General features: G+C 30.3%; 2 protein-coding genes across 2 annotated transcripts; one reads left to right on the top strand and one right to left on the bottom strand.

Annotated features, from left to right (window-relative positions):
- Positions 1–2,665: 2,665 nt before the first annotated feature.
- Positions 2,666–5,528, bottom strand: LOC123299549 (nucleolin-like). The gene is made up of 4 exons (XM_044881771.1): positions 5,368–5,528; positions 4,736–4,897; positions 3,673–4,081; positions 2,666–2,978 (listed from the first exon to the last, which is right to left on the bottom strand). The coding sequence occupies exons 2-4, from the start codon at positions 4,886–4,888 to the stop codon at positions 2,815–2,817; spliced, it is 726 nt and encodes a 241-aa protein (XP_044737706.1). The 5' UTR covers positions 4,889–4,897; positions 5,368–5,528; the 3' UTR covers positions 2,666–2,814.
- Positions 5,529–8,013: 2,485 nt separating this feature from the next.
- Positions 8,014–12,829, top strand: LOC123299548 (splicing factor, suppressor of white-apricot homolog). Its single transcript, XM_044881770.1, has 8 exons — positions 8,014–8,322; positions 8,856–9,031; positions 9,566–9,750; positions 9,825–10,044; positions 10,107–10,177; positions 10,388–11,318; positions 11,717–12,070; positions 12,131–12,829. Exons 1-8 carry the CDS (start codon positions 8,132–8,134, stop codon positions 12,817–12,819), a joined length of 2,817 nt encoding a protein of 938 aa, XP_044737705.1. The 5' UTR covers positions 8,014–8,131; the 3' UTR covers positions 12,820–12,829.
- Positions 12,830–15,231: the final 2,402 nt, after the last annotated feature.

The raw sequence follows: 15,231 nt of genomic DNA, 5'->3' as shown, positions 1-15,231 counted from the left end.
CACCATACAACACTTTTTCAGTTTTCTTGGATTTCACAAATTTATAAACTCACTTCCACTATTTATTATTTTGTTTGACTCGAGTACAATATTTACAACATATATATACAAAATTAATAATCAATCGCGATGGTCCTATGTACAACGTATATAATATTATAATATAAATTAATTATTTTGATAATTAAACTAAATTTTGTCAAAATAGAATTTTTGATAACAGATATTGAATAATTTCACCGTTTTTTTCGTCGTTTTTATTACGTGATTTACTTTGTGTAATTGTTTGTTTGTTGTTTTTTATGTTGTTCAATGATCAGTTCGTGTAAAAATAGAAATGTCAGCCATATGCTTTTTACCTTTCTTTTTCGACATCAAATTACAATCGTCGATGTAACTATTGGTGCGTGTACTGCACACTGTTTGATACGCTTACATATTCATTGTGGCGGGTTTTATGAAATTTGTTATTTTTTAGATAACAGAATTTTATTTAAATAATCCAAATATTTTCTTTTTTTCTTTTAAATTAAAACATATTTAATAAAATTATTGTATATACAAACATTTATAATTTTTTAAATTAATATCTTAGTTTTTTTAATTCATAATTTCAAAAATAAAATTATGTACCCTTAAGGTTAAAATGACGAGGTTTGTTCTCATAAAATCAGACAAAGGAATATACATAGGTATATATTCTGCATACATTTTGCGGCATACGAAATAGGGGTAAAGAATTGAATAAACATAAATAATAAAATTAAAAAATCAAAAATTTTGATTTTACAATAATAAAAATTTTAACAATGAAATGAAAATCAAGAAAACTCTAAAATAACACCATTTTTACTGATATAGTCTCTGACACCATACAGTCTTTAAGAAAATCTATGCTATTTATATAATTTTTTTGTGAACTCATTCCATTTTTCATAATCAATAATGCCAATTAGGTTTAAATTTTAAGACTGATAATATTATAATAAATGCCTAAAGCCCTAAAACCTTTTCGAGTCGTGCCACTGCCACAGACAGACAAGAAAATGGTCTACAAATAAAACCTTGCACATTATTATCGAAATAAGGATTTTGGGTGATGGCAATAAAAATTGGGATGATATCTAGGATTTTACCAAAATTATCATCCTTAAATCTCTTTTATAAAGCTAGTCAGAATAATGATATAACATTATAATCTCTATCAACCTTATATTTTCCATTTGCAAAGTTTTGATCGGCTAAAAATTTATTTTCTCGCTTGGGTCAGAAGCGGATTTATTCCTAAAGTCGTGAGGTCTGGGCCTAGTACGACAAAATTTAACAAGTTTAGGTTATTTGCACGAGAAGGGCGCCACGTTGATTTACAAAGATTAACAAAAAAAAGGACATTCCTGTATTTTGTTACAAAAAAGGGGCCATCACCATCAAATCTGCCACTGCTAACAAAACCTTTATCATACAAGTACCACAATCCCTGAGTTCACTTCGAAATGGATATTAATTATTGTTTAGCAGTTTTGGTTGATATACTTTCCTTCGGACACTTAAATCTAGTAGTCATAAGTTCTTGATATTTAATAATAAAACAAAAGTCCTCTGAGCTAGGGGTCTTCCCTGAGAACAACCTGTCGACCGAAGGCAAGACTTCGTCTTCGGATAAGAAATGCTATTGCAGATGAAGCTTTAGTATTCTTCCGAAGACAGAAGTCACATACGTAGTAAACCCACAGCTTCTCCGCGGGGTAGTTCTTGATCTTTACCTTTAACCGTTAGTGCCAGCAGTAAACTAAAGTGATGACGCCTACAAGCTCTCCCCAGAGATTTTAAAGACCCTCCATTTTAAATCATATCTTCAGGCATTTAGTACTCCTATTGATAGAATTTTTTTCGATTGTAAAAAACTATCGATAAATGAGGATTTAAATGTACGCAGAGAATTCCATTTCTTTCGTCACAAGACACATCCATCGAATTTTTGTTAGTTGATTTTACTGGAAATGAGACACATTCTACCTACTAAAAATAAAAATAAGTGTTCGATGTCCCAATTTTTTCAGGAGTACCCGTATCCATCTGATACTTATTTTTGATGAAAGGCCGTTATCAATTAAAACATTTTTATCTTAATTTCATAAATTAAACGTTTATTTTTAATAATTTACGTTTCAATTGATATACATTTAATCATTTTTCATTTATGTCTGAAATTCAAATAATAAAACTCAAATTCAACAATTTTTTTATTAAAAATAATCAAAAGTACAGTTTCTGATTTAATGGAATTACTTATATATTTTTTTTTTTAAATGTGGTTTTTAATATGAATTAAAAAGATGAGACCCACTGCACATATGTTATGTTTTTTGTTTTTCAGTCTTAAATTACATAAAAAAATCAACTTTTCCTTTTTTTGTGTTTAAATTAACTAAATACGAAGTGAAAATTAACTGCGATAAATAATAAAAAAAAAAGAAATTTTGCGACTGTGTCATTTTCAAAATCATTCGAGCATGTTTATGCTTTATAAATGATTCGTCACACTATGCCACACTGTCGTGTTATCTAGTTTTTTTAAATTAAATTTTTTAACTGATCAATTAAAATTTGTGAGTCTGGAAATTTATCTTTCCTCGGTGGTCCTTTATCTAGACCACTCCATAATTTTGTAGTTTTATTTAAGTATTTGAACGTAATTTCAAAAGAACCACGTTTAGGTTTACCATTTGGATTAAGTAGAAAATTGAATTGTATTTGAGGGAATGCTGTTTTCAAATTATCGCAGTAATCCAAAGCTCGTCTCTTAAATACTGATCACGATGAACAATGTTCAACTTCAACAGTGGCCCCATCGCCATTTAATTTTTCTTCTTCTTCTTCCTCTGTTCCATTTTCTTCATCATCATCTGCTTTATCTTCAGCTGATTCTTCACTGTCTTCTTTAGCGGGTGCTTCTTCAGCTGCTTTCTTTCCTCGACCTTTAAATTAGATAAATCGTATTAACTACGGCAATCAAGGGAATACCTTGCACAACTCGATTGTAAAAAAAAAATACTGTTAAATGGCATTAATTCTTTTGAATGTGACGCCAGCATTTAACGTGGTATACTGCTACAGTGAAACCTAATACAATCATTGTCTTAGAAGCGTCACTGTGTGTGCAGTGGCTGGTTGTGGAAAGAGCTCTTAAAATCTAAAATTACTTTCATACTAGTGTTGATAATGAAAAAATAGTGGAAAGAGTGTCTAAATTTCCTTGTTTTTACGATGTAAATAGTAAGACTGTTGAAGAATTAAGTTGTGAAGGACAATGCATGGAAAAAATTTCAGAGTGAATACATTATGTGGCAATAGCCTTAGCATCATTTGTTCCAGCGACAGACGCTGACGTCGTGTCAGTCGCTTTTTAGGAAATGTACCTTTAACATGGTGGTTACTTCCCAAAATAAAATGATCTTACTTTTCCAGTTGATTCCTTGATTAAAAAATTCCTTGAAAAATTACTTCTTTCAGAAAGTGGAACGAAATTTTTAATAATAACTATCAGGGAAAATACTGGTATAATTTTTTAGAGTAAATGAATTTGAAATAAATCAGATCAATTGACATTATTTTTGGGACTTGAATTTTCCCACAAAAAATTAATTTTCAAATTAGTGAATTTTTAATTACCTCCTCGTCCTTTAGCCTTTGGTTTTTCTTCAGCATCATCGGCAGCTTCCTTTTTACCTCGACCTCGTCCTTTTGCTGGTTCCTTTTTTTCAACTTCAGCAGATTCTTCTGCATTTTTCTTACCACGACCTTTAGGTGCTGCTTTTTTGGCAGGTTCCTTTTTAGCTTTTGTTACTTTCTTTGGTGGTTCATCTTCTTCGTCCTCTTCATCTTCTTCACTGTCAGGTTTGGGTGCTGGCTTCTTGCGACTGGCTCGTACTGGTCGTTCTTTTTTCTCTGCTGGTTCTTCTGCAGCTTTTTTACCTCCTTTTCCTCGTCCTTTCTTAGCTGGCTCTGGCTCTGGTTCTGCTTCTTCTTCGTTACTTTCTTCATCATCTTTCTCTGGCTTTGCTTTACCTTTTGGCTTTTCCTATGAGAAATAAGTGATTAATTAAGGGTTCAGTAGATTGAAGTTTTATTTTGTAAATCTTTTTAAAGCATATCAATCTGCCCTAAGCTCCATTGATGCTGTGAAAAGACAGCGCCAAGAAGAAGAATCTGGTTCATCAAAAATAAGTCCTCATATTTTTACTCGTATAACGGTTCAAAAATGTATTACGAAAAAAAATGATTTGTTCAATTCTTTGAACCGCTATATCCCAAAAATGGCAATGCTTATGAAAAAAGGTGTAGACACTATTGGTAGAGAATCGAATTATCTATGAAATTTGCCTGAACTATTGCTGTGAAACTCATCGTTTTGCTGAAAAACGCGAAAAGCCTATTTTTGCAAACTTTCCCCCTCAATAAAATTTTTTGTACAAGGGGGATAGATGGGGACTTTTTACAATTCATTTATAATAGTATTCTGAACTTTCATACCAATTTTTAACTCTACGGGAAAAATAAATGTTTCCTTGAATTTAATGATGATACAGTTGACTTAGAAAAAATAAATTAAAATACTTGTTACAAAGTTCGCGTAAATTTTTTTAGAAATAAATGCTAATGAAAAATTAAAATATTTTTTATACATTCCTTTCAAAAATTAAAAAATTTTTAATGTGTTTAAATTATATAATACCTCTTTTTTTGCAGCGGCTTTTCCTTTACCAGCTTTCACTTTTTCAACTTTAGGTTCTTCACTACCATTTTCTTCTTCAGATTTTGTTACTTTTTTTGCAACAGCTACTTCATCATCTCCACCACCACGTTTTGCTGCTTTTCTGGGTGCCATCTTTGATTACTAAATTAATAAATGAAAAATTTGCTTTTAAAAATTATAATAAATGAAATGGTTAGTTAATAAACAAAAACGTATTTTGTTTATCCTTGGCGCAAAAGTATAGCGTGTAAAACACAAATTTAAAATCGTTTTATTTCAGTTTATTTCACAGTAACAATGAATAGCTATCTCTGTTTATACGGTATTTATGGATATTACTGACATGCGCATTAAAACAATTTTAGGCGCGATTTCAAGCCATCTTCTTAATAAACTAATATATTAATTTTTTTAAACAATTAATAATAAATATATTAATAAAAAAATTTAATAAATTACAATTAAAAGCTATATCCATCAATTTATAAAATAAATTTAATGTACTTATTTATTAAAATTGAAACCGACACACTTTCCGCCATTTTTTAGGATTAACTTTCACGAAATTAATATTTAATAAATAAATAATAAATTTTATAATATTTACGTACTTGTTATTTGTTGATAAATAAACTGATTAAATTGAAGAAAAATTTATATTTTTCGAAATATTCAAAGTTAAAAATGATTAACCGGTTTTTTTGAAAACTGACTAACGTAGTGTGATGTGATGTGTCGTCGTAACGTTTAGACTTGCTAAAAGACCAACAAACTACGCGTACGCGTATTGTACCCCCTAGTTTTTAAAAAGTAGTAACTAAAATGTTAATCCGATGATTTACGGGAATAACCGAATAAATTTTCTATGTTCAGTTTCGTTATTCGTTGATCTATAAATAGAAATTACAAGTGAAAACAAACAATTGACTAAGTTAATTGTTGAAATACCATGCATAAATAGTGTTGATTACTCTGATTGCACATACATATACAATTTATATAATACATACTGTACAATTTGGCTAATTTGGGCCCTCACGGGTAAACAGTGATGTTTACGAAAAAATATTTCAAACAAAAGTTGTTTATTTTTTTTTAAGGAACATTTTTTACATTAAAACTTTTGTTCTACCTCTAGTGGTTTACAAGATGAGTCCTACTGACCCGTAAGTCAAGACCCACTTGACCTATGTTGCTCATTTACGAACTCGACCTCACTTTTTACGTCCTGAGTACGTTGTAAAAATTTCAGCTTGATATCTTTTTTCGTTTTTGAGTTATCATGCCCACAGACGGACGGACGAACAGCCGGAAATGGGCTAATTAAGTGATTTTATTTTATGAACACCTATACCAAAATTTTGTTGGTAGCATCAATATTTTTAGGTGTTACAAACTTGGGACTAAACTTAGTATACCTTGGTATATTTCGTATATACATGGTATAAAAATTATTTATATCCAACTTTTTAGTGTAATTTTTTTATTGCATTTTTCTTATAGTTATTTTTTTGCTTTTATTTTTTTTTTTTAGTTATTTTGTTAATTATCATATTAATGACTTTGTCATTAATAATTTTGCAATCTTTTATATTTTTAAAGTAATTTAATAAATTAAAAAAAATTATTAATATTAAGATAATTAGTATTAGAAAATTCGGGACAACACCTAATTATTTGTTTAACGATTTTGATTAAAATTTTATAGGTATAGGTATACTTTTTGTTCTAAAAAAATTAACGTATTTTAAGGGATGATTGAAATTAGGGGTGGGGGTAATGTTTGTAAGATTGAAAGGATAATGTATATTACATTATCCTGTGCGGTGTTTGTAATCTCAGGTCAATAAAAAAAAATTAATACTTATGATAAATGTTTTATTTTGTAAAGAAATGCGCACATCTGTTTAGTACAGTTAATATAAAAACACCCTGATATTATTTACAAATCTTATAGGTATGTTATATTCCCGCGCTTTTCGATGTGTTGTTCGTTTTATTTAGTTTTTTCGTTTCATTTTTCAAAGCCCCTTATAAGAAATGGCTGAATATTAACAAAAATAGTTTTTCTCATTTTATAATGAAATTATACGTTTTGTATACAAAAATTTTATTATTAATTTTATTACTACAGTTTATCGTTAATATTCATAGGCTTGTAAAAATCGTAAATACATACATGCTTCACTTAGATATAATTTTCTCCGCGAATTCCCTGCTTTCTATTATTATATCATCATCGCAAAAATTGTTGAATAGAATTTAATCGAATTTCTGAATCGATAATACATTAAAAGTTTTTCGATCTGACTTCAATTAGCTTATATAGTATTTCGGAAAGTTAATGGATTCCAAAAAAATTTCATATTTTCGGAAAAAATGCTACTTCTTCGGATTTTATCCGGTCGCTAGTAATTTAGACCTTTTTCCCATCTCCGAACGATTATTATCTCAAGATTAAAACATAAATGCGATTTACTAAAACCAGGAAATTATCTTTCTAAAGGCTTGTTTACACGATCAAAAAAACTGGACAATATTTTAGTTTAATTTCATCCAACTCTCTTTGAGCGTCTAAAAACTAAACAAGCGCTAATATTACTTACACTAAGTCGATCGGTATAAAAGCACTTCCACATTATGTCGATCGGAAGAACAGGAACTAAATGTATTTTAATGTCAGTCTTCAAATCCGATCGGGACCTATGGAGAAATTTAATATGATATCAAGAGAATGATTCTTTCTTTAATGAAACTGGTTTACATCGAAATTGATTGGCTCGATCAAATTTTTTGATTTATTCGATACTTCTTGAATTATATTGAAAAACGATAGTCTTTAATTATATTCAAGAACGCATAATCATTAAAATTATATGGTTTCCATTCCCATAAATTATAATTTATAACCCATGGCATTATAAATAGTTAACGGTCATCACCTTAAAGCATGGATTCGATATACCCTAGTACAAATAATAATAAAAAAGAGGGAAATAACGAAACCAAGTTCACCAAGCCCATGTAGATGTATTATCAGCAGGAATAAATATAATTTTTTCTTACGATAATATAATTTAGATACGGCTCTAATATTTTATTACATAAAAATACAATTGTGAACTATTTTAATAACTCAATGGTTGATTGTTTTTAAAAGATAAAAGAAAATAGTTACTATTTTTAATTATAGAGGACGTTTTGCTCTTTCATTTCATAGAGAACGATCTGAGAACTGATTAAAGTTAATCATCAAGTGAAGTCTTATCTATAATTTAAGTTAACTAGGCTTGATGCTCATTGACAAATAAAAATATTATTAAAAATGCAATTAAATTGTTGACAGTTTTTGTGTACAGTAATAAATAATTCAAGATGTCGAAATGGGGCAAAACACAAGGCGATTCGGGCATATTACGCAAAGCTGAAGGTCCAGAGAAGATTGAAGAATTATTAGTGTTCGGTTACGCATGCAAATTGTTCAGGGATGATGAAAAAGCATTGGAAATAGATCAGGGAAAACATTTAATACCGTGGATGGGCGATGATTCGTTGAAAATAGACAGGTTAATTATAATTTATTCACCTAAAAAAAATATATAGGCGAGAATATATAGTTGAAATAATTTTCGTTATTATTTATATATAAAAGTTTATTCCATGTATTGTCGGACATACCTAACGCGGGATGCTGTCTGTGGACTTTTAAACATTTGCTTAGATTTCAACAGATTGTGAACACAATAAAATCGCAAGTTTTTCATTTCGAGAAGTTTCTGCTTGCGAAGAAAATGTATTTAAAAAGCATTGGGTTCAACATGGGTGGTACGTATGCATATATGAGTTGCCTTGAAGATGCAAGTGTTAAGTATAATTATAACCTTCCAGACAACTCAATACAATTTATAGTTTATAATTATTTATTTAATAAAATTTCATTTTGTTATTATATACTGTGAAGTTCATTTTTATAGGATTTTATCTTTTATATTTATTAAAAGGAATCTTATGAAAGTTTTTTTATGAACTGAGTGCATTTCTTTATCGTGAATGATTTTATTATTTCATTTATTAATAGATATGTTGTTGTTTTGTACAGATATGATGGACGTGCAGCACTTTCCGATTTATCACAATATGAAGGAAGCACTGAGGGGTATGATACAGCTCGGTGGTTGGGACTTACTGATGCCGAGCGAAGAGTTGAACAATTGTGTGATGAGGAAAGATATCGTGCGCTACATACTAACGAAGATGAGGAAGAACTATACAGAGGTATACAATTTTGTAAAGTTTTTTTTAACTAAAAATCGGGTGCAAGTAAAATCGTAATATTCACAATAATTGTTTTTCAATTTGGTTTTGAGATATCGCCTAAATTCGATGAGGAAACAGAAAGTTACACAAATTAAGTTTATTTGACTAAAAATTTCTGTTTCCCTATGAAAATAAAAAATCATCAAGGAATTTTGAAAGCTAATTTTTGTAACCACTTTGTACTTCCAAATTGTAACGGGTGCGTCATCTTTTATGTTAGTATGTAAACTTTCTCTCTCTGGCATGTTGACGATCTCCTGCTGTCCTGCTGCCAACAATATTCGAATTCGATATTAAATGACAAATAGTGTTGTCAGACGCTGCCTGATGAGTTAACATAAAAACTCTAACCGTGGAAACTCATGTAATTACGTACTTTTAGCACACTTCCATCCACCGACATAACACTCATTTTCGTTACTCGATTACTATCATACTCCACTCGATAAAATAATTTACAGAATAATAATTAATTTTTTTTAATCTTTAAAGAGGAGGAATTGAAGCGCTTACATCAGCAATTAAGTAATGAAAAAAATTATGGTCAAGTGTCTTACAACTATGAAGCAACTAAAGAAGAAAAACAGGAAGAAATTGACGAAGCAAGTGTTGAAGCTGACAACGATGAACCGTTTATTCTACCGCCTGATTTTGATTTACCGGTTAATATGGCAATGGTAGGTTTAAATATTCATTTTAACGATTTCATATCAAAATTAAAACAACAAATAATTATTTTCTTTGAATTTAGCCAAAAACAGTGAAACAGAATGCAAGAATCGAGAAAACAGCTTTATTTATCAGTCAACAAGGTGCTCAGATGGAAATTTTATTAAAAGCAAAACAAGCTGGAAATCCACAATTTGATTTTCTTTCACACGATAGTCCGTTACATCGATATTATCGGCATATATTAATGGCTATCAAATCGGGTCGTTATCAGTGTTCGTCTGCACAAAAACCGGAACCTGGTATGATGTAATAAACTAGCGTAAAATTATGCTAAAAAAACTAAACTGTATTTTATTTTCAGCGCCAGAAAATGAAGACAATGATCATTATCTGCATCCAAGTTTGGCACCAGTACCACGTAATGTAGAATCCGTAAGTATTTTAATACTATTTTTTAGACCAGAATTAAAATCTGAAAAAACTAATAGATAGAAACAATTTTTAAGCAGTATTTATATTATTTTCTTTGTTATAACGGTGTAAACAATGAATTTAAAATATAAAAAAATACATGAATATTCCCTATTGTGATTTTTCTAAAAGTTTTATTAGTAATGTGTTGTTTTGATAAATTTTCAACAGGCTCCATCAATTCCTAATATTGTATATAAACCATCAGCAGATTGTGCCTACACAATGTTAATATCAAAAATCAAAGGAACAAAAGCAGTGATAGACGACACACCAGAAACCAGTAATTCTCCATCTGTGATAGACACCCCAGCACAACCAGATAAACCACAAACACCGCCAACTACCTCAACCAATAATTCAACGTTCAATTTTCCACCAAATTCCACATATATTTATAATTATGTAACAGGAAAATATGAACCAGCTCCTACTACCACGAATTACACAGACAATCAATACAATAATGTTTATCAACAAGATTTATACGCAAATCATCCAATAATGGCGGCTCAATATGCTGCATATATGAATAATTACAAGAGTAATGAAATTGCAAAAAGTGCTGTTATTTATAACAAAGATACCGTTGTAAATACTCCAACAGTAGTTGACAGTAAAATCGAAGAAAATACTGTGAAAAAAGAGAAACCAAAACCGATATTACCGATTGCACATTATAGTGGGAGTTCCGATTCAGAAAGTGACACGGAAAATGATAATGAAACTCAAGCTATTATAAATGTACCTGCTTATGAGGTCCCTTCATCTGAGATACAGTTAATTATTGATAAAATGGCCAGTTATGTTGCACGTAATGGAAGTGATTTTGAAGCGATTGTACGATCCAAAGGTGATCCAAGATTTTCATTTCTCGTTGATAGTCATGTATATAATGCGTATTATAAACATAAGTTAAAATTATATGGGGGTATTGTGCAAAGTAGTCCTCAGCCTGTTCCTGCTACCACAACAACAGAGACACCAGCATCTACGACGGTTGTTGACGAAAAAAGTAACAACGAGAACGAGATTGAGGAGAAAAAATCAGCGGAAGTGACAGAAAAGACGAAATCTTGCGATAAGGTTAAAAAACCTATTGGTAAGATTCTTTAATCGTTAGATTATTTCAAAAAGTTGTTATTTCTTACAGAAAGGGAACTTTTTTTGTTAAGATTTTCCACGGGGCAGCTAACAATTTTCTGCCTCAAGACGCGAGCGGTTACAGGCTCATTATCATAAAGATCTTGGACCCCAAATATCCCCAAAACTCTTCGTCACAATTTTGAACCCATTTGCATTTTTAATTAACATGTTAAGAACTACTTTCCACCAAATTTTTAACCAATTTAGCCAAAAGTCATTTGCGATTATAATTCTTCTTTGCAAAATAGTCAGAAAATATTGAATAAGGAAATGAATTTTCATTTTTTTGTCGTTATTCCCAAGTAAAATTAAATTAAACCATGTTTAAAATAAATTTTGTTATGCTTGTTTCAGCTCCTGTATCATTTTCGATAAAAAAAGCAAAAGATCCTGAACCGGTACCAATTGAAAGAAGTGCGTTACCCGTGGAAGAGAGTTCAGAAGAAAGTAATGAAGAAAATACTGAAAATGGTACTGAAAATGTAACTGAAGAACCATCGACTACAATAGTTCCACCTATCGCAGCACCGGAAGAAGAATCTGAAAATAATATTCAATCAAAAACACCTCCAATACATTCAGAAAATGATGAAAAAGAAGACGCACCGCCACCGGTTAAAGATGCATCTGTTATCGAAATTGAAGATGCTGTCCAAGAGTTGATTGACTTAACAGATGATCTTGAAGAGCGAAGGGATGCTAAAAGAGGTTTGTGTTACTTTGATTAGAAAATTAAATTATTTCTAATTTAAATATTTTATATTGTAGCAAAAATAGTCGAAGAAAAAATCAAAGATAAATTAGCAGCTGCAGCAAGGGAAAAAATGTCTTTATTATCCCGCAACAGAGAATTACAAATTGAAAGGAAAAGACGTGCGGCTGCATTTTTAAGTAAAATTAAACCAGGAGAAGTAACAACTTTGAATGGATTATCTACGTCTGATTTAAATGTTGCAGAAACAACAAAAACCGCCGAAGAAGATGACTTATTGAAACGAATTTGTGAATTTGATTCAGAAATTGTTTCGTCATCCTCGAAAAAATCTCGTAGTGAAGAAAAAGATGACGAAAAATTAAAACATGACCGGAACGACAAATATGATGATAAATATAGAGAAAAATCTTCAAGAAAAAAGCGGAAAAAACGTAGTGATGAAAGTCCCGATTCAAAAAGACATCATCACAAGCGTAGTAAACATTCACATCGATCGTCGGAGAAAAAACATTCAAAAAAGAAATATCGATCAAGAACGCGATCAAGATCACCTCATGAACATTCAAGACGATCTAGATCCACGTCACATCGTTCATCAAAAAGTCGAGTTGAACATAGTAGTAGGAATAAAGAAAGGGAGTCGTCGACAAAAAAAGAGAGGAGAAAAACTGAAAAAAAAAATGAAGACAAATCTAGTGGTGAAATTTCCAGTCCAAATACTAGTAATTATTGTAGCGATTAAGTAAAAAATATGTAAAAAAATTATGGAACCTACATTGAAACTGTACAATTTATTTTATAAATTAATAAAACATTTTATTATTAAGTGTTTTGGATTTTTCTTAAAGGAGGAGGGTTGATAAGAGCCATTTTCCGCCCATCACACACTCGAAAAAAGTTTATGTATGTATGTTTGTTCTTTGCGGTACTATAGAGGTCAAACCGTAGACCGATTTTTATAATTCTTACGTCATTCGATTTGTCTTAATCTTGCGAATGTCACTAAAAATATGGCAATTATGAAAATAAAATATGGCGACAACCAGAGGCCATATTGTGAAAAAGAAATTAAGTGGAGTGTGATTGAATAGGCACTAAATAGACAAATCGATCGACGTAAGAAGCATTAAAATCGGTCCACTCGTTGGTTTCTAGAGCGACACAAAACAAAACATACATGGGCTGAATAATCGAATATTTTTAAATATACCCAAGTGGGGTATCAAATAAAAGAGCCTGACGTGTACATTACAAAACTGTAACTCCTACGCAAGGGGATATGTTGGTAAGGGGGTGAAAGTTTGAATGCTGCCCAGCAAAGCGGGTAGTTTACAGGTAGTCTTTATTATAAAACCAAATTTTTACATTTGATTCAAATTTGTGTATACTTTATACAAGTAAAGTCCATAATTTAGAGATAATTATCAATGAATGAAAATTATTGAAACTCTCTGTACAATTGCAATTAAAGTATATTTCCATTTGATAAAAGAGAAATTATGGAATGATAATCACCCCTTAAAGGTTAAAAGTCATTTATTTTAAAAACCAATTATATTATTTAATTTAAGGTAGTTAGGCCGTAAACCTATATTTCTCTTAAGAATTTGATCAAATAAAGTTGCAAACGCCAAACTGTTACCAGAGTGGTACATTTTTTATCCTTTTCCTTTGGATATAAATATTGAGAAATGTGCTTTGTGACAAGATGGCAATTTCTTCAATTTGCCCACACTAAATAATTCTCACTCTTTCGAAACGGCTTGACGAATTATAATAATTTTTTTTTTGTTTTTTGTATATTTGATAGGCATGAGAATAGGTTACCCTCCTACTTCCAGCGCGAGAAGGAGGGGGGTTGTTGTGTGAAAATTCATCATTTTTGAATGCACTACTGAACCGATTTGAAGAAAAATGAAAGAAACCTCTCGTATTTTGCTAAAACCTCATGGAATGTGTTTCTTAAGTGTCAAATATCATTAGTAAGGTATGAGTTAGTGGTGCAAATGTTTCTATTTGTTAAAATTTTTAATCCAATGATACGATCAATGTTAAAGTTCACTTAAAAAAAATAGTTTAATTAGGCAACTTGTATGACGTAAATGTTAAGTGATTGTCAAATAATCGAAAACTATTATACATGTATAACCTAAACGTAATTCAAGTTGCCTATTTATTAATTTTGTAAGTCAACTTTCTGTAACATTAACCATTCCATTTAATTAACAATTTATTGTTTATTAACAAATATATTTTATTTTCTAAAAAATAAAAAAAACCATGCAATTGTGAACAAAAAAGAAGACAAGTGAGGGCAGGGGAAGTAACGGCTATAGCGCGGTAGTTTTTGTTTTTAAAAGTTCAAATTGCCCAGCGAACACGACGTTATAAACAGCTAGTAATAACTAAACAGAAATAAATCTTTTTAGAGCGTTGAAAGATATTTTTAAAATAATAGAAGCACGTGATAATAAAGTCACATGACTTCAAATGATAAAACATTTATATTTTATATTATTACAATTATTTAAATTAAATAATGATCCTAAAAATATAAAGCATAGTCGATAAATAAGTAAACAAACAATTAAATAATAATAAAAATACATTTATTTCATTTATAAATAATTGTTCTTTCACCTTTTAATAATACAATTTAATCAAATTTTCTTCTTTATGTTTTAATACATGTAAAATTAATGTAAAACAAAAATAAGCAGGCACTTCCTTAATAACCACAAAAATTTTCTAAACTGAATTTAGTAGGGTTCTAGAGGCGAAGAAAGTCCACAAAAACCTCGAAAAACCATAATATTTGGGCATAAAAAGAGGAGGAAGAAAGGCTGGAAAGTTGACAGCCCAAAAACAGCTTTTTTGTCACTAATTTTACCTATACATAGCCACATTTTTAATTCTCTAGCTCAATTTACAGAAGCTTTGAGATCCGCGAAGCCTTAAACGGTCCATGAATAAACGGGATATTTCGAGATTGAAAAAAGGAACGAGAGCTGAGAAGTTGACACCCTCAAAAATGGACTTTTTTGATAAAAGGTACAACAAGATACGCACTAATCGACGTTACTTCACAATCTTTATTCTTCTGTCGATTCGGGGAAATCAACAAATCTGCAATTGCGTAGATAGTTATTAGATT

Source organism: Chrysoperla carnea, chromosome 5 (genome assembly GCF_905475395.1).
Source record: "Chrysoperla carnea chromosome 5, inChrCarn1.1, whole genome shotgun sequence".
NCBI lineage: Eukaryota > Metazoa > Arthropoda > Insecta > Neuroptera > Chrysopidae > Chrysoperla > Chrysoperla carnea.
The sequence above is the reverse complement of the archived record's forward strand: the minus strand, read 5'-3'. Positions and strand labels throughout refer to the sequence as shown.

Excerpts from the sequence above, each read along its gene's own strand:
- LOC123299548 (XM_044881770.1), top strand. The coding sequence starts at position 8,132 with ATGTCGAAATGGGGCAAAACACAAGGCGATTCGGGCATATTACGCAAA. Across the intron at positions 8,323-8,855 it reads GATTCGTTGAAAATAGACAG|ATATGATGGACGTGCAGCAC; the intron begins GTTAATTATAAT and ends TGTTTTGTACAG. Across the intron at positions 12,071-12,130 it reads GCGAAGGGATGCTAAAAGAG|CAAAAATAGTCGAAGAAAAA; the intron begins GTTTGTGTTACT and ends TTTATATTGTAG.
- LOC123299549 (XM_044881771.1), bottom strand. The coding sequence starts at position 4,888 with ATGGCACCCAGAAAAGCAGCAAAACGTGGTGGTGGAGATGATGAAGTA. Across the intron at positions 4,082-4,735 it reads AAGCCGCTGCAAAAAAAGAG|GAAAAGCCAAAAGGTAAAGC; the intron begins GTATTATATAAT and ends TATTTCTCATAG. Across the intron at positions 2,979-3,672 it reads AAAGGCTAAAGGACGAGGAG|GTCGAGGAAAGAAAGCAGCT; the intron begins GTAATTAAAAAT and ends TCTAATTTAAAG.